General features: G+C 35.0%; 1 protein-coding gene across 6 annotated transcripts in view; it reads left to right on the forward strand.

Moving 5' to 3' along the window:
* The window catches only part of NRXN1 (neurexin 1), a 1,065,318-nt gene that overhangs the window by 373,832 nt on the left and 666,700 nt on the right, over positions 1-24,786 (forward strand). For all 6 annotated transcript variants that reach the window (XM_054575454.1, XM_054575455.1, XM_054575456.1 and 3 more), the window contains exon 3: positions 24,635-24,786. This exon is cut by the window's right edge and continues 150 nt beyond it. In XM_054575454.1, the coding sequence (XP_054431429.1) occupies positions 24,635-24,786 (152 nt within the window). The remainder of the gene's footprint in view (positions 1-24,634) is intronic.

Below are 24,786 nucleotides of genomic sequence, written 5' to 3' on the forward strand. Positions count from 1 at the left end.
GCACAATTTTCCTTTAGTAAAGCTACTAAGGATAGAGTTTATGTAGGAGAGAATTACTATATACATGCACAACACATAGGTCACCCATTTCTAATGAATTAAAAATAAAACAAAATAAGCCTAATAATAGAATTATTCAGAATTACTTATTTTCCCCTACAACTTAATTCTCAGGACTTTACTATGTTTTGAGGTCAGATTATGGATATCAATTAGTTTCTTACCAGTTATTGAATGAAGCTGTTGTTAAAAGAATAGTCTGAGTGTCAGGTCATAAATTTTAACTATAATCTAATTTATAAGATACCAGAAACCATAGAAAAATGAGTTCTTATCCTGTAGTTTTCTGCCACTTAAAATAGATTTCAAAGTGTTGGCTAAAATCAGTTGCCTATCATTTATTTTTATTCTTTTTTTTTTATCTTCAAATATTCAGAATCTCAGAACTTTAAGCTAGGTGGTGCTAAAGATAACTTGCTACTTCTTCACTAACATTTTTGGTTTATAAGTCAGCAGTTAATGAAGAGCGCAGTGAGAGAGTTTTAAAATAGCCTATGAGAGACTGGTTTCCTGTTTGTTGGTTTGTTTTAGTAGCTTGTATAAGCAAGTGTTTTATCACCCAAATTACAGTGAGGTACAAAGAAAAATCCTAGGTTTATTGTCTGGCATTTTGAAAGGCGCCTGCTTTTCTGCCTGTTTGTACGTGCACATAAAGAGCTCACAGAGCATTTGTTTTCCTGACCTCTGGAATGCAAAGCAACCTGACAATAAAGACAAGGGTAAAATACTGGGCTGGTGCCGATCGGTCTCTTGGTGTGGTTGCTGTCACATTAATTGTTTGGAAGCATTTCTTTCGATGTTTAAATTTCAGAGCAGGTTCTTAGAGGACACAGGGGAAGAGAGCATAGGACCAGAAAGTAAATCATCCTTTGAGTACTGTGCTGACACCTCTGCAGATGCCATGTGCCGTGTTGTCACAGGACGTCAGGAGCCATATACTGCTCGCTCTGACTGGAGTCATATTTAATCATTTATTTACAGGTAATGACAAGGAGGTCTGGCATCGCGAGCAGGGGTCTCACACCTGGGATTTTTTTTCTTTTTTTTTGGTATTGGAATCAGTTTTCTAACTCCCTTACAACAGTTTAAATAAAGTTCAGTATATTCTTATCACAGTAGACGTTTATGTTGTATCCAAACAACCAGAGGACAGGGCACAATGGGAGCATTTCTTCAAATTTCTCAGGACTGAGGGGATTTCTAATTGGAATTGGTAAAACTGGGGACAGAAGAAACAGCTGGAAAATAAATACAAATGCCACCAGTGCCTACTTTATTTTAATCTGGGTTTAGGCTATTTGTGTCTATTAGAGGCAATGTAGATGACCACAGCTGTCTCATTTTTCTCCATTTTCTCCAGAGCAAGAGCAGGGGTGGCATCTAAGGTTCATTTCGATCCATCAAACATATCAGTCCCTAATCAGTGAAACCTATATTGTGTGCCAGAAGAGTGCCCTGAAGGAGCTATCTTTGAGTGTAAGAATTTTTAGACAATGGTATATAAATCCATTTTACTCTGATTGCATTTAATCTTCCCAGGAATCAAGCAATTCGGTATATATCAGTACTCCCAGTTGACATGATATCAGCTTTCATATTTAAATAACTTAGCCAAAAGTCCCAATGTCAGTGGCGAAAATAGGCCCCTACATCCATCCCCCAGGCAAGGGAAGACTGACACATGATAGAAAGTAAAATCGAACTATAGGTAAATAAATGAGCACGTTTCTGTAAACAGAAATTTCTACTTTGATTCTCTCTCCAGACTCCTCATTTGCAGCTGCCTTTAATGAAGTTTTAGGAGCTGTAGTATTCCCTGCAAGGAGAGGAAGCCAAATTGTAATCTGGAAGCATTTCCTTGTTAATGTTTTAGTAAATACCTAAATAACTATTAGAAATAAGGGAACTGCCATATCTACAAATTAGTGGTGATTTCTTTGGGTGTGTGCATACCTAATTCTGTATTCTTTTCCTTGAAAGAGGAACCCCCTCAAATATTGCACAACTCAGGCTATCTAAAATTTGAATACAAATTCTAACTATTGCTCATCATTCCTATAGATAGATAAAGGTAAAATTAAGACTTTCAGACTGTGTGGATATTCAGTGATGCTGAATTCATTGCTGGGCAAAGCAAGGAAACCCTGACTCAGCCCAGAATTTTTGGGATCTGAGGGAAAGGAGTCCATATAAACTAACCAGGGAAGCTCAGAGGCCATGCGATTTGAGAATTTACATAGATGTACATTAATAAAAGAGCAAGTAGAAGGAGGTCTCAGCCACCAAAGGCAAAGGTGGACTGTGAAGGTAAGGGCTTTTCTATAGGGAAAGTGGATCTGTCTGTTTAAACAAGCCCTTGGCTTCTCAGTCCAACATGCTTGGTTACAATGGAGTAGAAGTAAGAACAGGCTGTTTGCTGAAGCCAAGTCCGTTGAGAGGTTTTATGGACATTGCTGATCCATTACGTCTGTTCGTTAGGTACAGATGGTACACTTGAATTACAGTTCACAAAGGGTTTCAAACTGTCCTCAGGCTTTTTTTTTTTTTCTGGTATTTCTAGTCAATTTTAGGAGAAACGATTGCTGGAGCACCATCTATTAAGGCCCTGACCCCTTGCCATCATCATTCAGCCTCTTACCCCCCCCCCCCAAATACAAGGCCATGTGGTAGACAAGCCCAGATCTTTGTCAGCCTGATGGCCAGAGTGGATTCCATTTGATAGAGAAAGATGCTGGTAAATACATGTTTTATATACTCTACTTTAAATTTTGTCAGTCTGGGTACAAACAACTCAGAAATAGATCTACTAAGGGATTTTCCCTGAAAAACGCATGGTGGAGAACGCTTTCTACTAATGTTCTCATCTGTAGCTTCTCAGGATTTCCAACTGTTAAACATTGCTAAAAAAATTACAGTGTTGTGTGAAAGAGAAGAGGGTCTCTGTGGGAGGTTTTGCATTCTGTCACTGTTGGCAATTGAGTCTTTTTAGGACCCAATATGCTTTGGCATCTCTTTGGCTTGACTTGTAAAAGGGAGCTATTTATGTAGGATAACTCATGAACATGGCAAAATGAGTCTCAATCATTTAATGTTATTAACTTTTTTATAGTTACAGAAAGGCTTATTATGGAAAATTTGGAAGATACAAAAAGATTTAAAGAAAGAAAAACACACATTTTTTTTTATATAACAGAAATGGTGACATTCTAATGTATTTCCTTCCAGAAATGTGTTTATATGTATATGTGTGTATATCATACATATGTACAATAATATAATTCTAATCATACAACTCATAATACAGTTTGTACATCCAAGATTTACTTTGTTTTGCTTTATGTGGGGAGTGACTTTTTTCCCTCATCATTAGCATGTGCAACATGATTTTTAGCAACAGCAAGCTTTTCCATTTTAATGTTATTTCATAAATTATTTCACAGTTTTCCAGTAATTAAATACTTCAATTATTTATAACTTTCCTGAATTTTAGGGATGTATTGTCCATCATAATATACATGTTTCTGATTTTTTTCCATAGATATGTTATTGGAAGTGAAATTATTAAAATAAGAGTAGAACTTTTCTTTGAGCATTTAAAAAACTGCAAATTTCTATTCCCCATAATTTGTACCACTTTGTATTTCCACTGGTTAAGATATGAAGTGCTTGTCTTATTACAGTCAACTAGTGCTGAATATTGTATGCAAAACACAAAGGCATTTCTGTTTTGTTTTCCCAAGCATTAATTTAAATGCTTGTAAAGTTGTATAATTTTTCATAGATTTATTTATCATTAATTTTTAATTCCATGGATTGTTTATTCCTCTTCTTTGCCTTATTTTTTATGTTGGAGGGCCAAGGAATTTTTCTGAACTAAATTTAATATTATGAAAGATATTGTACCTTCCATGTATATCCTGAGCACCTAAAACAATAAATACAAGGCATTCAAATTGTCTAATAAGTTAGACAATTTATATTTTTCCCCTAGCCTACCATTTAACAAGTTTCTACTTTTTTCTTCTTTAGGGCAATCTCTAAGGAATGACTTACGCAAACAAGTCTAAAGTTGAGATATGTTTGATGGATGTGATTTGTTTAGTAAGTAATTATTCCAAAGGACCTTCTATTGCATAAATATACTTTAGAAAAATATTTAAACAGAATGATCAGATTGGCCCTAGCTGGTGTGGCTCAGTGCCGACCTGCAACCCAGGGGGTTGCCAGTTCTATTCCCAGTCGGGGTATGTGCCTGGATTGTGGGCCAGGTCCCCAGTTGGGGGCATTCAAGAGGCAAACAATCAGTGTATCTCTCACACATCAATGTTTCTATCCCTTTATTTCTCCCTCTCTTCCCCTCTCTCTAAAAATAAATAAAATCTTTTAAAAAATGGTCAAATCGAAAAATATTCTTCCAAAGAATATAATGCTTGACCTTGAATTGATTTTTTATGTACTCATTGGAAATATTCTTTCTAGAAAAATACTCTGTATTCACATGTGTAGTCTTTCTCCCTCCTGCTTTCTTTCTTCCCATCCCCTCAGGAATCATATACAACTGAGGGAGAAATTGTATAATAAAGGTTATAAAATATTGAACAAGGTCAGAGGAGGGAGGTATCAAATAGAGAAAAATCTTTGTGAGGGGATTGGGCTGATTCTGGAAGTATGTGGCCAGTGGCACAGGTCAGAGAAAAAAGAGGAAAATACAGAGGTAGGAACAATTATGGAAGTTGAGGAATCATAAGAAAACTGGGAATTGTATAGCTGACTGATTAAATTTTGTGTCACTAGTGTTAAAATAGATTGATGAGGTTTGGCTCCCTTTTGTCCTCCCATGGGAAGATCTCAGATCTGCAGCCAGAGTCACTTCTCCTCAGTTTGATTGCTCATATCACACTGTACTTAGGAAATTTGGAAAGATATATATGGAATTTCAGACTTTCTCAATACAAAATGCCTTTTTCCATAAGCCAGGAGTCACCCACGTGGCTAAACAAATCAGCCAATTGCAAGGTATTTCCTGTTTCCACTTGTTACTGATGAAGCATCAGGCTGTGACAGGAAAGTTCAGGCAGTTCCAAGGACTCCCACTGGCTAATTCAGTGTGAGAAGGAAGTCCGCCTATAAAATCGCTTCCTTCCACCTGTTTTGTCCTGATTCCTTTTTAGTGTGTCTCTGTTTTCATAGCCTCTAGAATTTGCCAAGATTCTTTGGCCTCAGAACTGTACAGATAATCTTTGTCGATACCTAGAATGTTCCTTGCTTTTCCATCTACCTTATTTCTTCCTCTTTCCCTAGGCCTCCACAATAGAATGTTCCCTTATAGGGAAGCCCTTCCAGTGTCCCTTGAGTATATGCCCCAAAGGCACATTTCAGTTTTTCTTCCCTGGTGGGACTTCAGCAAATGTAATTGAATGACTTGTTTAGTGTGTCATAAATACATGTTTCCCTCCTTACACTGGGAGTCATGTAAATAAAAGTTATTCATGAAGTCATGTTCAGGCAGTAGCTTTATAACAGAATTTGATTCTTGACATTGAAGTCTTTAAGGGTCATAGGTAATGACAGAAAGATCCATCTATATTTTGAAACAATTTATGAAGTTAATATTTAGTTCTTGTATTAAGGATATATGAATAATTCAATCAATAGGTGGTCACCAAGTGCCTCCTAGGTGCCACTCATTGTTCAAGTCCCTGGGACGTAGTGGAGATCAACCACGATGATAGTGACAAAAGCAAAACTCCTATGCCCATGTGGAGCTCACATGTGTGTGGAAGATGGAGAAATAAATAAATATTTCATAACTAAGGTAATGCTAAATGCTATATAAAAAAATTAAGTCTGGTAAAAAGAGATATTCAGGTCCTATTTTTATTCATTCTTATTTCTTTGATTTTAAAAATGAAAATTAGAGACACTTTTCTATACAGTTTATAGAAAAATACTGCTTTTTGAGACGTGGCTTTGAATGTTTATTTTGGGTTACATATGGACCTGTAATTTGACATGTTCTTTTCAATATCAAAATCACTCAGTTTATATATTTATGCTTTTAAAAAGAAAAATTTATATTTAATAGACCTGTGGGTGTTCCCCTGGCATCTTGAATTGGCTTAAATTGCAGCATTTTTATTTCCTGGATTAATGCATTAAGTGCTGGACCTCAGCGCTAAAATTGCAGGAGGAAGGTGGCTATTTGACTTCCAGTGTAGCTTTATGTCCCTTATGGTTGTTATTAGGGAATAAGAGTGAAGAATGATTTTCCTTCATCCTGGAGGATAGGCTAAATTAAAAAAAATTGAACTAAGAATGAAGAATGTCCTCCAGTAAGGAAGAAAATTTTATCCCATCCTATAAATGTATAAGATTAAAATTAATAGCCATCTATCAGGATGCTATAGTCCTTACTTTTTGACTGTAGGTCATGGTGATTAGGTAGGGTCTGCTTCTTTATTTTTAGTGAAGTTAGGTTTTCTTTTTATATTTTGCTTTTGATAGTTTCTTCTGAAATTTATAGGAGCTGTTTCTTGCCATAAATATAATATTAAAATAATATAGCTTGATGACTCTCAAGGTGCGTATATAAGTCTGGTGAAAATGCTATTCTTTTCAGGGCCAAAAGAATAAAATAAAGAATATTTTTCTTATCAATTCAGGTACTGAGCAGAATCAGGATAGAAGGCTAAAATGGAAAGGCAAAAATATTGATGGGATTTTCTTTCAAATCATTGGGTATATTAAATGAATGCAGGGGTTTAAATAGTAAGGATTTTGTACCTCATGAAGATATTTAGGAATATGGAAAGCTTACCCAAACACTAAAAATGCTGGCCTTGTACCAGGTTTACATAAAGAAAATAATAAAACTTTACTGAAGGATATAATACGGGACCCAAATAAGTGAAAAATAAGCCATGTGCCCCTGCATAGGATGATTCAAGCTTTAAATTACATATAGATTTAGGGCAATTTAATTCATAAAGTCATTTTGAGGAGAGGGGACTTGACAAATTGATTCTAAAATTAATATGTGAACATATATTTGCATAAAATGCTAATTTTTTTAGAAAGATAGTAATTCAGGTAAGTTTCCAACATGAGGTTAAAAGGTCTTATGAAATGACTATTATTAAATCAGTCTGGCTCTGGCACCCAAACAAACAAATGTGTATGGAGAAGAATGGAGTCCAGAAATGGATCAAATACAGTTGGAGTTTAGTGTGTGATAAATGTGGTATTTGAAACTGTCAGGAAAAGATGTAATATTTAATATATAGTGTTGGAAGAACTGATTGTACATGTGGAAAAGTAAAGTTTGGTTCATCTCACATATCATTCATATCATTAAACAGTAAAGGGATGGCAAAATTTTAGAAATACTAGAAAAAAGAGAGGAAAATATCTATAATTTTGGGGGTAGGGATGTTTTCTTAATCAAGAAATGAAAACTGCTCACCATGAAATAATGCTAATATAACTGATTTTTTAAGATTTTAAAAATCAAATGAACAAATATTGTATACAAGAGAACTGAATGACATTTGTGGCCAGCTCCTATGTTAATAATTTTATAAGCATCAACTCATTAACCTCTGGGTAAACTTGCCACTAATCACAAAACTAGTAAGTGATGGAGTGATTTGTCGCCTGTGATTCTGGAGACGGTGCTCTTTACCACAACACCAGGAATGAAGTCAAAGAAAACGTATTTAGGCTCTGCATTCATTTTCCCTTAAGTTTGTCCTACACTAAAAAGTTTTTGTATAGCAAAGGAAAACATCAACAAAATAAAAACATAACCCACAGAATGGAAGAACATATTCACTGATACACCGGATAAGAGGTTAATATCCAAAATTTATAAAGAACTTACAAAACTCCACACCAAAAAAAAAAACAAAAAAAAAACCCCAATTAAAAAAACGGGCAAAGAACCTGAATAGACACTTCTCCAAAGAGGGAATGCAGATGGCCAATGGACATACAAAAAGATGCTCAACATCACTAATTACCAGAGAAATGCAAATTAAAACCACAATGAGATATCACCTCACACCTGTCAGAATGGCCATCATCAATAAATCAACAAACAACAAGTTCTGGTGAGGATGTGGAGAAAGTGGGAACCCTTTTGGACTGTTGATATGAATACAGACTGGTACAGCCATTGCAGAAAGCAGTATGGAGATACCTGAAAAAATTAAAAATTGTTCTGCCTTTTGACTCAGTGATCCCAGTTCTGGGAAATCTGAAGGAACCCAAAACACTGATTCAAAGGAATATAAGCACCCCTATGTTCTTTGCAGTGTTATTTACAATGGCCAAGATTTAAAAGTAGCCCAAGTGTCCATCAGTAGATGAGTGGATAAAACAACTATGGGATATTTATACAATGAAATACTACTTGGCTGTAAAAAACAAGATTTTACCCCTTGTGACAGTATGGATAGACCTGGGGAACATTATGGTAAGTGAAATAAACCAGTCAGAGAAAGACAGATACCACATGATTTTACTCATATGTGGAACTGAATGAACAGACTGAACTAACAAGCAAAACAGATACAGATTTATAGATGGAGAGCAGGGTGACAGCTACCGTGTGCGTGTGTGTCTGGTGGGAGGGAGGTTAGGGGGCCGAGTGATTGAACAAAAAGGAAAAAGGACTCAGGACATGGAGGACAATGTGGTTATTGCTGGGTGGGGGTGGGTTTAGGGGATTAAATGGTAATGGAGAAATATAAACTTTCAGACAAAAAAAAATAGTTGGCATTCACATACAACATTTTTAAAGGGTGCCTTGTACTATTATTTCTCATATGTTCAATATAGTAGTTTTTAAGACACTAAAGCCTTTTTTTATTATATTCTTTAATCACATTTAATGCAATTTACTAGAATATATCTCACAGTTAAATAGAATATAACTTTACTTTCTTGAATCATTAGAGAAATAACTTCCTGGGTAGATAATGCAAAGCAAACCCTTTTTACATGAAGGCTTTTTCCTCACAAATGTTTGCCTATTTGACAGGGAATAAAAATAAAAATATCTATGATGGATCATTCATCTGTTCTATCTCCCTCTGAACTACATCGGAATAGTGCATTCTAAAGGCTTAACTTTCCTAATTTTTACATTGAAATTATTACGTTCATTTTAGGTAGACTGCATTGCTCAAAACTATTAGACTCCTAACAACAAATGAGGCACAATTGTCCTTCAGTTCGTGCCAATCAATAATAATTCACCATTTGCTCTCAGGTGGATATTCCTGATAAAAATATCAAGAATATCTCCTCCCTTTATCAGGAGCTTTTACAATTCAGCTTGAACCAAACACCCTCACCTCATTTGCCATTCTTCTTCATGCCACCTTTGATTCCTCACCTCAAAACTTTCACTCACATCCAGCTCCTCACCGGGAATGGCTTTTCCCCAGATCCCCTGCATTTCAAATATGTCATTCTTCAAATTGTCACCTAAGTTTTACCTTTTTTTTATGAAAAGCATCTCAACACTTTGGAAATAATCTCTTTTTAATTTTCATGCTCTTTCCTTTTATATGCCTTCTATCCTCCTTGCTATGTGAACAGCCTATAATGTAGATCTCTGTCTTACTCATCTTTGTTTTCCTCGAAGCAACTAACATAGAGACTCACAGGTAGTAAGGTCTCTAGTATGTTTTTTTTAAATTAATGATTTCATTAATTCCTCCAGGCTTCTATAGCGTATTTTGTAAACAATACATTCTAAAATGATGCTTAAGACTTAAGGTTTTGAAATGCATCAATTTAAAAAGATCTATTCCCTCTTGAAAAGCTATTTTGTCATTTATGTATATACACAGACCTTGGTTCATGGAAGTGTTTCTCTGGAAATCTAAGGGATTGCATACATATATGTAAGTACAAAGGGAATGTGGCTATCAGAGGGCAGAACAGACCTCGTCAAAAAGGACACATGTGGATGCAAGAACTCAGTGACTGTCAGGGAGGTCCCCACAGACAGTACCTGCAGCAGCATCGGAAAGTGCTTTGAAGGTTTAGAGTGGCTATTCTGCTGAATAACTGAATATCCACAGAGCCAAGGTCCATGACCTTGAGCACAGCAGATCTTTTTTGCTGAATATGATCTTATTCCAAGAGAAGTCCAATTATTCTTCCTGGTTGCCAAGAAAACCTCAAAGCTTTCAAACCACTTTGCTTTAAGAGACGCCTCGGATCTGCTAAGGCAGCCCGCAGGACGAAAGAACCACAGAATGCACTTGAATTGCTTGGAAGCATAAAACTTTCCATTTTGTACTGAATTCTCATGTATCTAGGTTGTATGCCAAGTAGAAAAAGGACTCTGACCTGAAGTAGGAAAGGCTGAAGGGCTGCTTCTGTGCTTTCCTTGAATCTGAGCTAGAAGGAAAATGAAGGGTTTGTTTCAGGGAAGAGAGTCAGACAGCCCGCCAGTACCAGGGACTTTCCGTCTTGACCCATCCGCCCACTCTTCCATTTTCCCCCCTTTCAGCACTCACACAGCCTGCTTTTTAATGAGTCAAAGGAGCAACAGCAAATGGGGGACATGGGGAAGAAATCCTTTGTTTTTAAACTGAAATACATGTAAAGGAAACAGTAGCAGAAATATATTAAAGGCTTTTGTGAGGTGGCTTTTAGTCAGCATTTGACTTGGTTAAAATCCTGAGCCGACTGTTTATCAAGGCACAGCAGTAGGAGAAGCCAAAATCAGTCCTTTGTGCACTTGTCTTTTAGAATAAGGAAGAGAAACTTAGACATTTAAAATTTCAGCCTGCAGTGTACAGAGATGTGCCACCTGTGAAAGAAAGATGGGCCTGCCAAGGAGTTGCTGATGAATGGGTGTCAGCTCTCCTTGTTAACTCTCTCAGGGCTATCTCTTGCTTTGCATCTTTCTGTACGTATTATCTGCTTTTTCCCAGGAATTCCTTCTGTGGCTTTTTTTTTTTTTTTTGGAGTAAAATATCCTTGTTTTTAATATACATAGTGGGATACCTAGCTTTATATTCTTTTTATCAGCTTCAGGTTTTATGCTGACCAACATATAAAACACACAAGCTTTTAAGGATTTGGAACCTTCGCCTTCTTTGAATATTTGTATCAGGTTTAAGTATTAAGAAATACTTAAAACCCTTGTATGTTTGCATAAGGAAAGTTTTGGACAGGAGGGCCACATTTTTTGAAATATATAACTATTATATTTTGTCCATTATCAATTAGTCCCCTTATACCTCCCTCCCCAATGAAAGCATTTGAATTCAAGTAATTTGGGGGTTTCTATGTATTTGGCTAAATGTGACTGAGTGGGTAACAAGATATGTATGTAGTATCAGCACAGGTTTTAGCTTTCCATACTATCTGAAGGGATTGAGTATTCAATGATGTGATTTTACATAAAGATTGGCCCTTTAAAAGAAAACTGTGACTTAAAAGGTCTAAAGTCAGTCTGATAATGCGCAAAGGGTTGAGAAGAAATACACTTAAGTATTCCCAGTTAATAAGATGAAATATTCCAAATGTTTATTAATTTCTCAAGCAATATGCACATGTAAAGCAGTACTATATGTGGGTGGGTTGTATCCAATGTGCTTTTTATAGCTTTATGAACCATGTAATTTTGTCACATTATTATAATTAGTACAGCTATAGGGGCACAATTATTACACAATAAATGCCTAGGTCATATCTCTCTAAACATTTGATTCTCTCCATGTCTGTATGTTAAAATCACCTGGAAAACATTTGAAATCTCAATACCCAGGCCACACACTGGATCGATTAAATGAGAATATTGAGTTGGGTGGAGGGGAGGGACCTAGGCATCAGTATGTTTCAAAGCTCTTTAGGTGATCTCATTGTGATGCCAAGTTGAGAATCACTATGAATATTAAGCATTTTAGTATATCGCCTCAGCCTGATAGACCTAATTAGCCAGTAATTAGCTTCTTGTCAACATAGTTAGATGCATTCAATTTGTTTATTTTTATTGTAAAATGATATAGCTTTTCTTCACATCATGAAGAATACTACAGACTTAAAATACATTGTCTGTTTTTAAGTAGGAATAGTTGAACATTTGAGTCAGGTGTTCACTATAATACTATATATCAAAAACTACAAAATTAAAATTTTGATGATAAGTTTAATATAGTTATTGCAAATATTGTGAAGGAGTTGAGATAATTATTTCACTTTGAGATTATAGCTCAGAAAAATGATAGTAATATTATTTGATCATATGAAAACTATAAGGCTGAAATTCTGTATATTTTCTCTCAGAATTATAAAAACTAGGTATCAGAGAAAGAGCTTAAATTAAGACTGAATGTCATGTTGGACAAAAACCAGACTGTGCTATATTCTTTAAAATAAATATTTTCTTTCTTCTGAAAATGTGAAAATGTCCATTCAAACCTACCTGAAACAGCATTAGAAATGCAAGAGCATGTAGTGGAAAAAGCATGGGATTCAGAGTCAGAAATCCAAATTCTAGTCTGAGCTATTTGCAAACTGAGTATTTTTTGCCATATCTCTTAAGATCTCTGGGTCATAGTTTTCTTATCTGTAAAATTAAGTTAATTTAAAGTAATTTCTATAAAAAGTAGCAAATGTGCATTTGTAAATACAAAACTGATATATTATATGTGAATCCTGGATAACTGGGAAGAAATGTTTGAAAGCTCTTGAATCATTTTACCTTTTGTAGTTTTGAAATTGTTCATAGAGAAGGCATGTAGTTGGGGAATGGAGATGGAGACAACTTATTTGTAGCATGGAAAATAAAATAGATTATATATTCTCTCCATATAGGGTCAAAGAAAATGATTTTTAGAAAGGAAAGTCTTGTTTCAAAAGGACATTTGGTTTCTTACAATAAGTAGAAAAGAAAAAAATTTTCCGCCTGTGAATGTGGAATTTTGTCCTATCCTTGAGACCAGAGAACTCTCACAGTGAGAAGCGAACAGATGTATTATTGTGAGTTACAGCTGCTGATTCAAGAGATGATATTATTCAGTCTGGCCAGAATGTTCTCTCACCAATCAAATTACTTCCAAACTAAAAAGTAATACTGTGCTTTGTTTTTTGATTTCTTTGTTTTACCTCATCTCACTTTTTGTACTTTCTTTTTGGGAAATGGGTTCTCTCAGTGGAGAAAGTAAGTTGAGGGAAGTCCTAACACTTTGCAAAAAATACAGTAATTTTCAGGCTAAGCTTATTATTGGAAGTAACTAGGAACTCAAAAGTACCAATAAAGTATCAGGAATACCACCCCAAGCTTATTAAATTTGGACTTAGGACACCAGATGCTACAAATATGTTTTTTAAAAGGGTTTTCCAGGTGATTCTTCTGGTCAGCACTGTTTGGATCAACTGGTCTAGAAAGCCAGCTTCTCATCCCAACTTTATGCATGCCCTATTGATGCCAGGGACAATCTCATAACCTTTGTATAAGGTCTTCCTCTTCCAACTCTAAAGTTCATATGCTGTGATTCGCTGTGATGTTCTGTGATTTCTGGTGAAGTGTCATAGTTCAAATAAAATTAGTCACAAATGAACTAATATTTTTTTTTTTTTACAGTGGAGTCTAAATTCTAAATTTATAACATAGGTAAAACTAAAAAGAAAATTGCAACAATTTGTCACATCCTAAGAAGGATGCTCTTTTAATATTAGATCCCAGCATCAACTTGCTGACAATGTCAGGTGTTAATCAATGAGCAGCATGTCTTCCTTTCACATTGCTTTCCCTACTTGGCCAGGTTTTATAATCCCATTATCCCTGCCCTCCACCCCTTCCAATAGTAAAAGTCTGATCTGAGAGTAAAGACTTCTGACTAACACAAGCTGAACTAATCAGTTAATCTGCTTTGGGGAATTCAGAACTTGAAAGGAGTTACTTTGTGTCTCGGGTTCACCGCAGTCAAGTTACATGAGTGATATGACCCCAGAGGAGACTGGGAACTCTACTATGAGGAGTTTAGACCTTCCTGGCTTTCATTTCCAAGACTTGGTGGTTCCATGATTCCTTCTATTCTATGAGCCATTTCCAAAAATCTTTCTAATAAAATCTGTGTTTTTACACTTAAGCTTGACCTCTCCTGGTGTTGGAAAAGAAATAAGGCCCAAAGGAATATACTGTAACATAGTGAATTAACTTCTCTCCTATGTATTTAGAAAGGTACTAGTTTTGTGCCATACCTGGGAGGATTGAGAAAATAGCATTCAAATCAGATGAAGTACCTGGGATGGGAAATGCTGAGCTAGATGGGATGAGGGGAGGTTATGGAAGAAGCAGTACATAATTAATAATAACAGCAATTCCATAATCATTATGTTACAGATCTTCATTTTTAAAAACTCTGAATGCTTGACATGACAGCATGAATATAATCATTGTAGCAGGAAACTTAGACTCTGCTACAGGCACCTGTGTTCATATATACCAACCGTAAAGTGGAGAACTGAACCCAGGTCTCCTAATTAATTCCAGATTAAGTATTCTAGCCATCCATAGGAAAACACTATTTAACATTGACTGATTCTTCTATACATTTATTGGAGAAATATGTGTAATCCCAAATTAATTTATATAAATTTATAATATCAGCTTTCTCTTAAAATATTTTATTATCTCAGGAATTGCATTTACATGGATAAGTACCTTAAATATGAGAGAAAAACTCATTAAACATATTCTTTTAATGCTCCAGCATACATGGGTCCAGGAAATCGGTCAAAGGTATTTTTGGGGGGGCTAAGGAAGAAAGATGATCAGAATAGAAAGTTTAGTTCTGATTGAGTATGACCAGAAAATCTTTCCCTGTCCCTTTATTTTTCTCAGTTTCTAAGTCCTTAAAGTATAAGATGAAAACAAGCCCAAAGAGACAGAGGTTGCTATAAAAATTTCCTTTTAAAAGTAGCAGCCATCAGAATCTTGAAAGACATTTTAACTCTAGTATTTTGCTTGATTTTGACAGCAGGGAAGCAATAGAGTTTGGCACAGAGTTGGGCCTCAGTAAATGTTTATTGAGTGAATCAATAAAACTGTGGCTCAATAAATCAAGAACATTATAGAACCATCACATTTTAAAGTTAGCACTGAAGATCACTTAGTCGAGCTGTGTGACTTTGCTAGGGAGGAAAATAAGGCCCAGCGGGGCTAAGTGGGGTGGCCAAGGGCAGAGAGCTGAAAAGTGGCTACATTGAAACCAGTGTTCAACTCTCCTGACTCTTAGCTCAAGGCTTTTCCCCTGAGAAAATGAAAAATGAAAAATTTAAAAGCACAAAAATCTCATGAAATCACTTTGCATATCATCTAGGTACAAACATGATTAAAAGAATAAACCATCAACACAGACATATTTTTTTTTCCTTTATGCTGTGAACCTTAATTAACCAAAAACTTTCCTAGATTAGGGTGTTGGGCATAATGATATTATTGTTAATTAAATAAAACTTTGGCAAAAAAGCTGATTTTTTTTTAACTTCTGAACAATACTTCAAATTATAGTATTTAAAAATAATGCTAATCGTAAGTAATGATTGATTGCCCACTACATGTCCAGTATGAATTTATGTATATAATGCACATTCAGAGAGATGTTCCTCATAGAATTGTTGACTAGATCCCCCTGAAACAAAATAAATTAAATAAACTCCACTATAAAAAGAACCTCTAAAAACCGAACAGGTTATCTCGCAGCACTTACTGGAAGACAGCAAAATCGGCCCTGCGGCCATTTCTAACACGCTACCCTTGTCCTCGCCTCCCACCTTCCCTATCTACCTAAGCATTAAGTATCAGAGAGTAGGCAAAAACAGCCATTAGGTCATATGCCCTGTGAAAATTTACTGTTCGAGGAGAAGTACACTTCCTTTGTCCAAGCTAATTGGGGGAAGAGATTACTGCAGACTCGTGTGGAGAGCTGGAGTATGCTTGCAGAAAAGGAAGGCTGCCATTCCACATTTCTCATCCTTGGCAGTGCATGCATCAGGCTTGCTGACCTGCCCTGTGCCTTTCTGCGGAGGGGAGCGGGGAGCTGGCAGCAGGGAAAGAGCCAACAGGAGTATTGCCTGCAGTCTCAACATTTGGTGTAGGCAGGATGACTAAGATTCTCTGGGTCAAGCAGACACTCCACTAAGGCTGGAGCTTGAGCCATCTGGCCAAAATTACAAGAAGACCACCTGCTGGGCCATAGGATTCCAATAGTCAGATGCTCTGGGGTATTATGTGAAGATTGGAGCTGAAGGATGAACCAGGTTGGGCCACATGAGTCTCTCTCCCATTTTCTTTCTGTTCTCTCTCTCTCTCAAAATGCAAGAAGACTTAAGTCCTAAGGCAGATGTTAAGAAGATGTCTAGATCCATACCACATCCTTCCCCTCCTCTTCAGCTCTGACTATGAGATGAGAGATGACATTTATTTCAAATGTTATGTAAAAGTTATAAATTATATTGTACAGGCCAAGTGGATAGTAAGGTGATTTCATAAATATAGTAGATCTATAAATCTACTATAAATATAACTGTATTACTATAATTATATATTATATAATTTACTTCTTTACTTGTCACACAAAGAAATTATAAGTTTATATGGAGATTCTCTGAAGCTTGTACTCACCAAGCTGTGTTTTTATTTTGGTTGTGTCACTGGTTTCTCCTAGGTTGTAAGATGCTACAATCTAGTTGTCATATATTCAGTTATTTGAAGTTGAGCCTGAGGTGGCCCCAGAAGTTGCAATATTGCACACCTGGTTAATGCCAGAGTATATGTTTATTACTTTCCCTGGTTATGATCTGTGCAGAACTGACTGGTCATCAGCCCAGACAGGCAGAGAGTGGCTATTTGGTTCACAGCACCTGCAGTTACTTAAACAAATGCAAATCAGCTGTACAATAGAATTGGAAAATTGTTATGCTAGAGTTTTGGACCATATCCTATTTTTCTGGAAAAATATGTTCAAGTTTAAGCTGCACTTAGTTTTGATCATGAATTAAAGGCTCATTTCATGGCCCTATCTGGGAAATTAGGAAGAGTTTTTAATTGGAATCAAGAGGGCGAGGTTATATTTTAATTCTATTCTACTTAGTTATGTGACCATAATATTATCTTTTAGGCCCTCAGTTTCTTCAACGAATAAATGAAGGCATGGACTAAGTAATATCTAAGTCTTCTTTAGCTTTCATATTTAATAACCTCAATATCATAAAAAGTATATCTATTTTTTGGAGTTGTCTGATGGATGCTTGACAACTTATTTCCAGATTGGTTGCCTTGACGTGTACCTAAGTTGAAATAAAACCTTGGAGAATGAATATTTTATAAATCTTGACTTCTTGCTTCAGACAATAGAAGTTAGCCTCAGAACTTACATAGATTGGATCATATTTGGGAATTTTGGAATGTTTTATATTACATTAGATAGGAAATTTAAGGGAAGAGTGATTACTCTACTTTTAAAGTAATGTGTTTTTTTGCCCTAGCTGGTGTGGCTCAGTGGATTGAGTGCCAGCCTGCAAACCAAAAGGTCGCTGGTTCAATTCCCAGTGTAGGGCACATGCCTAGGTTGCAGACCAGGTTCCCAGTAGGGGGCATGTGAGGTGTAACCATGCATTGATGTTTCTCTCCCTCTCTTTCTCCCTCCCTTCCCTTCTCTAAAAATTAATAAATAAAAAATCTTTTAAAAAATAATAAAGTAACGCAATTTTTTTTCTTATTGTAATCAATTGATTGTTTTAATTTCTAAATTACTCAGGGTTGTGGCAAATAAAACAACGCTGTTTTTTATTACACTTCTTACGGACTGAGGATTTAACCTAATGTGATTTTTTCAATAGGCAGACTTTCCTTTTCTATTTTTCTAAACTTGCCTTATCTTTACAGTCAGAAATAATAGCAAGGATTATTATTTAATTTAATAATGTAAACTTTTAGTGTGTGCTTTTGTTTAGTCAAGGATGTTTTGACAAAACATTCTTGTGTATTTCACTTCTAGAGTAGAAAAACAAATGAAGCAAGTCTCCACCTCAAATGCCTGTTTTTGTTTGGTTTTTTTCACATGTTGATTTTAGTACCTGGTTTGGTTCAAACACAACCTTAGAATCACATGAATATATTAAAACCTTACAAACCTGTATGATTTGGGTTAGCTACATGAAAAGCAAGAAGAATCAAAAACAATAATGTAGGCCCATTTCTTGGCATAGGAAATGGCCTGCCATTGATGAAGAGGGGCAGCAGGCCTTCTCTCTACCCACAGGCATCCTTCAGTTAGTAAAGAAGTTCCATGAACTTGAAAGTTGTGGAACGGTGTCAAATTGACATTTTTTTACCCCATGCATAATGGGAAGGAGCATTATCCTGAAAATTAATGTCTATGTGAACTTGGGGAGTCACTTAACCTACATCCCTCTTTATGAAGTAGAAATCAGTGATACTTTGTGTTGAAAAGGATCCATTTGTTCAATTTACCACCCAAAGACTGAAGGCTCTATCAAGTGGAATGTCATCTGTTAGAAAGTATTCACCATATTTTTTTCATAGCATTTATGCTTTGATTTTCTTTATATACCTGATTCCATGCAGAATGGAATTACTTTTCTAAAGGATATCTTTATGATATTTGAAGATACTGTCATATGCACCTTAAGCCTTTTCTTTAGAGAGTTATTTATATTACCTCACATAATCTAGAAGCCATTTACTATCTTAGCAGATGTCCAAATACAGCCTAGCTCATCCAAAAAGAAGTATAAACAGTCATTAGTTGGCCAAGACTAAAGCACAAGACCATCCCAGCCCTGTTCTATGTGCTTTTATGAATGTAACCCATGCTTACAAGGACCTTTTGAGTACCTTAATCATACCAATGATTCATGTTCTAAGTCCTCCAAAGATTTTGGAGCTTTATTTCTGTTGTGTCTAGGAACTCATGTTTCCTGTGTACTGTTACTTGTTCAATTGGGTGGTTTTGGACCAAAAAATAGAACTCAGGTTTATTCCCATCAGATTTAACTTTGTCAAAATCAGTGCATCCAGCCAACATAACAAGAAATTATAAAATTCCAATTTTTCCATTGAATTTTTCCTCAGGAAATTAGAATAGGAAGAATTATATATTTTTATCCAAGCTATTAGATAGATGAAAATTGAATAGAACTAAATTACAAAGGTACCTTGCTATATTTCTTCTCCAATTTATAGCAACATAAAGCAAATTAATACAGAATATTAAATAAATGCTCCAAGTTTTTGAAGTTTATTTCTTAATTGTTTCTTTAATTCTACCATAACATTGCTATAATTAGTAATAGAAAGTCCTTTCATCTTGATATTGATCCATTGGTCAATACATTTAGAGGATGGTCCTTCAAACAATTATAATTATACCCATGCAGCCTAATATACTTTCTCTAAATGTTATGAGGGTTTTTTTTTGAAGAGGAAGTAATATTAATGGATATTACTGTGCATTCAAAAGTTTTTAAATGCAATATAATTGATATTATCACTATTGGTATTATTTTTGTTTTTACTAATAAATGTAGCATTAATAGGAGTAGTGTCTTGTTCATCACCTTATTAATCAGGAAGGTAATATTCTCCAATAGCTTAGATAAAAATACATAATTCTTCCTATTCTGATTTTCTGAGGAAGAGTTCAATGGAAAAATTGGAACGCTATAATTTCTTGTTATGTTGGCTGGATGCACTGATTTTGTCAAAATCAGTGCATCCAGCCAACATAACAAGGTAATATTTTATCAGATTAATTTGTTTTGTTCTCAACTATCCAAATTATTTAGGCTTTTTACTGAAATAAAATATTAGGAAGTATACGTATCATAAGTGTGGAGCTATATGATTTTTTTGTGCTCTGAGCACACACATAACCAACCAGATCAAGAACAGAACTTCACCAGCTCCCCAAAGTCCTCCTCACTGGCACCTCTTCCATTCCTACCAAGCCTAGCTATGATCTTGACTTACAATAGTCCAAATTAGTTTTGCTTGGTTTTAAAATTTTTATATACTTGGGATCATATATATGTTCTCTTTTGTGGCTGGCATTTTTTGCTCAGCATTATTATTGTGAGATTTATCCATATTTTTGCACATGGTAGTTGTATAACATATTCTCAGTGCTGTTTAGTATTCCCTTGTGTGACTATACCCCAGTTTATTTCTCCAGTCTACTATTGATGGTATTTCAATGGTGTTCATTTTGAGGCTATTATGGGTAGCATTACTGAAAACATTCTGATACGTTATTCTAATGATCTTTGTGTGCATTTTTGCCAGATGTATAGTTACAAGTGGAATTTCTGGGTCACAGGGTAGGCATATGTTCAGTTTTAGAAGTTACTGCGAAACAGTTTTAAAAATTAGTTCCCACCAGTAATATAAGAGAGTTCTAGTTCCACATCCTCACTGACACTTGGTGCATTTTGTCTTTTTGATCTTACTCATTGTAGTGGGCTATACTGGTTTTATTTTTATTTCTAATGAATAAAGTTGAACATCTTTTCATATGTATGCTCTTTTATTATAGAGTGTCTGTTCAAGTATTCTGTCTGTTTTTCCTAGTCTTTTTTTCTTATTGATTTATATAAATAATTTATATATCCTGGATATAAGTATTTGTGTATGTGTATGTGTGTTTGTGTATATTTGTGGATCAAATTTCTTGTTGATGTTTATTGTTTTAGCATGTATTAGAAGTGCACAAGATATTTGGAGCTACATTTTTGCATGGACCCATTCTGTAAATGTTCAACAGTAAAGCTTATATAACTCTTCATTGTGCTGTCATTTGCATATGACTTAATGCATATAGCACAAAACTTGATGAACGATATAGTAGCAGACAAAGAATTGGAGAAATACAGTCATCTTATATTGTGGAAAATAGAATGATTTATGTATTTTCATATAGTATACATCTTCTTTCATGAAAGAGAACATAGCAAAATTATTTTTCCTGCTTAGATTTATGTCTAATTTATGATGTTCTAAAGTAATAGCATATTCTACAGAGTGAATTTTTCCAAAACTGTGGTTGCATTTAATGCAAATTTGAATTACCCAAATTTGAAATTAAACAATATGAAAGGAGTAACACTGTATTTTCACTTTCAAGTAATAAGAATATCATAGTGTTAACAGTCAACGCTCAAATTTTAAAAGCTTGGTATTTAGGGTGGATTGCAAAGCATAAATTTTTGTGAGATTATTTTAATAACATTATTTACAGATTTAAAAGATGTGGTTATCACAAGTCTTGAGGGGGAAACTACTGCATAATATTACTTGTAATAAATATTTTGCATCAAAAAAAGATTACTATCTAGTGAATTGCAGACTCTGTTTAATATGATTCTCTTTCACTCTGCCATATTATCTGACAAACAAATCTCTTGTCAAGACTTATTCCAATGTATGCAGACTTGGAATAACATGAGGTCACATGGGTAAAATGCTATAGCCTTTTAATTAGACCAAACAAACCTCTTCAAGCCCCCAGACTTCGTTATATATTATCTAAGTGTAGTCAGAAGGCTGAGTTCTAGTTATTGGCACACTTTCTGAACTTGACAAGTGTTTAAACTCCATGGGCCTCACTTTCTTAATACGATAAATTAAGGGTTTGGACTATGGGAGGTTCTCTAGGACTCCCTGTTGCTCAGAGACCTGTTCTGAATGTTCACTCGGAATAAAAATTTTGCAAATATCATCTTCAAATAAGAAGATCACCATATATGATGTATGTACATGTATAAAAATATTTTCTCCCAGTTTTTACTTCAGATTCTTACTCTTTTTACAGTATTATTTATGAATAGGTATTTTTAATTTTAGTGTGGTTGAATTTATCAATATTTTATTAGGGCTTTTCAATGTCTGTCTATTAAATCCTTACATACTTCAGTATCACAATATGTTGTTTTTTAGAAATTTTACAGATTTATCTTACCAATTTATATCTTTAGTCTATGGAGAATTGATTTTTCCATAGAAACAAACAAAATATAATGTAAATATTATATAATGTAAAAAATAATGTAAAGATCCATTTTGTCAGTTTTCCCAGGACCATTTATTGATTAGTTTATACTTTGCTCACTTCGGTGTAATGCTTGACTCGATATAAATCATTTTCATATATGTTTAAGATTTTTTCTAGTTTGATTGTCTTTATCCTCCCCCCTTTTGTCTATCCTAATGCATTATCTTAATTACTATAATTTTCTAACAAATTCCCATCTTTAGATAGAAAAGTTTATTTTCTTTCTCTACCATACCTTGGCTCTTTTAGGCTCTTAATTTTTTCCGTAGAATTATGGAATCAACTTCTCACCTTAAGTTAAAAAATTCATTGCGATTTATATTAAAGTTTCATTGAAGCTATAGATCTCTTTCTGTATATTTAAAACATTGATAGTCCCAAATACATAGAACCCTGCAATCTTTCTGAAATATTAAGTCCAATAATTTTTTAACATTGTCTTGATCTTTCAATTTATACAATAGTATTTGCTAATATGATGTTATTTTTCCTTCTAATCTTTATAATACTCTTATTATTCTTGTCTTCCTACATTAATTAGAACTTTAAGTATAGTATGTTAACACTGGGCATCCTTGTTCTGTTTCTGTTCTTAAAGAAAATATTTTTAATTTCATAGTAAAGTATGGCAAATACTATTTGTTTTAGATTATCATAGTAGGTAGGCAAGGAGGAAGACATCTACCATTTCTAGTGCCCACCAGCTTTGCCACATGCCTCTACAAGCATCTCATTTTATCCTGAAAGATTGGTATCAATGACCATTTTAAGAAATGGAGATTTAAAAAGACATATCATTTCCCCCAGTATGGTTAGACAGTGGCTGTGCTGGAATCTAAATTCGTATTTTGGCCTGCCTTTTTTTCCTTCACTATATCAGAAATATTTAGAAGCAGACCCCTAGGCTGTAAACTTTCAGAGCCAAGAATTAGGTCAGCCTTGGTTCATTCCAATAATTCAAAACACTAATACTGGGCTTAACACTTGACAGGTGTTTAGCCAATATTTTGAGTGTATGAATGAGAGGGACCTTTTATAAGGTTTGTATTGTCTTTGCTATGACTCTAACCTCAGAATGTGGTAGGTATGACCTAACCACTAGTCTTTACTAATAGTTTACTAGTAGGCAGTGACTATTCTTCCGTGGCATACTCCTTTGTGAAAGTCCCTAGGTGCTCACTGCCTTACTCAGTGCCATGTGTTGCCTACTTGTAGCCACTGATGGCACTTTCTGCTTCCAGGGAGTCAGGTCATTGGGCCCTGGTGAAATTAAACCTTGATTTGAGCTCTGATACAAGGACATGAATTGTATATCAAATGAAAATAACACTGAGGTTAAAAAAAATAAAACAACATAAGCTATTGCCTCCATTAGAGTGAGATTTTTTGGTACATGAGCCATCCAGTAGACATAGTAGAGATGCTATATTACCAGTGAAATCGATTAAGATTCTTCAGTACTACCTGTGGTTTATAGCTTACCATATTTATAGCTCACCAGAAGCTGAGTCCAGACCATACCATCCCATTTTTCTTGGTATAATGCCATCATTGCCCAGGAAGTTGAAGAAGATTTTGGCTCGCACTTTTTCTTTGGTTAAACTTATTTCGTTAATGGGAGAACACAGTTATTTCCAAATAGCCACACTTCTTTTTGATTTGTCTAGCATCTTGCAGGATTCATGTTGTTACTCCTAAAAATGGTAAAGACTGAGATATAGAAGAAATGTTTAGACTTCATTTATATGCTATTCCCATGATAATGTGCTGGAATTCTTACCAGCCTCATAAAAGCCAGCCCTACCATCTGCTTGGTGAGATCAGGGAATGAATCAACAATCCAGCTAACTCCATTAAGTTTTCTATCACTGCTCCCTTTATCCAGGGAGAAAAAATGCATATGCTCTACAGGAGATCTATTTACTCCCAGACCAAATTCTAATTTTTTTCCTTGCTTTCCCTTCACCAGATAATTTGTTAATTTGTTATGGTTTCTCAGTGGTGAAAATATTTGGCCCTTGACTAAGATCTTTGAATATAAACATCTCACTGAATATTAAAATAATGCCTCAGTTGGATGGAGAGAATGTTGCAAACACTTTGGAGGCCATTGTTGCTAGCAGAGTAGAACCATCCCATATGCATGTATGGTACCTGATTCACACCCTGGAGATATCACAGAGCTGCTATCTCTGATCAGAGCTCTTGCAGTGATGCTTAAAAATTAATTGAATTTTCAAGACTGTCAGCTTTAGCAACTGTAGTTGATGGCCCAATGTCTGAGGATGTTTAGTGAATGGTATATACTGCCACCTACAGTACTATTTGACTCTCCTTGACAGTTTTCATCAATCAGAAATGTTTGTTAGCCAAGAATTAATTTGCAGACTGATTATTTTTTTTTCTGTTGAAATCTGATTTACATAGTGTATTTATTGTTTTACTTACGCATGTATGTATCTGTTTTCCTCTAGGAAAAGAAGAATATATTGCCACTTTCAAGGGATCTGAATACTTCTGCTACGACTTGTCTCAAAACCCTATTCAGAGCAGCAGTGACGAAATAACTCTGTCCTTTAAAACCCTTCAAAGGAATGGACTGATGCTTCACACTGGGAAATCAGCT

The sequence above is a fragment of the Pteronotus mesoamericanus genome, unplaced genomic scaffold, assembly GCF_021234165.1.
Source record: "Pteronotus mesoamericanus isolate MK-2021 breed Mesoamerican mustached bat unplaced genomic scaffold, CSHL_Meso_final contig_291, whole genome shotgun sequence".
Taxonomy (NCBI): Eukaryota; Metazoa; Chordata; class Mammalia; order Chiroptera; family Mormoopidae; genus Pteronotus; species Pteronotus mesoamericanus.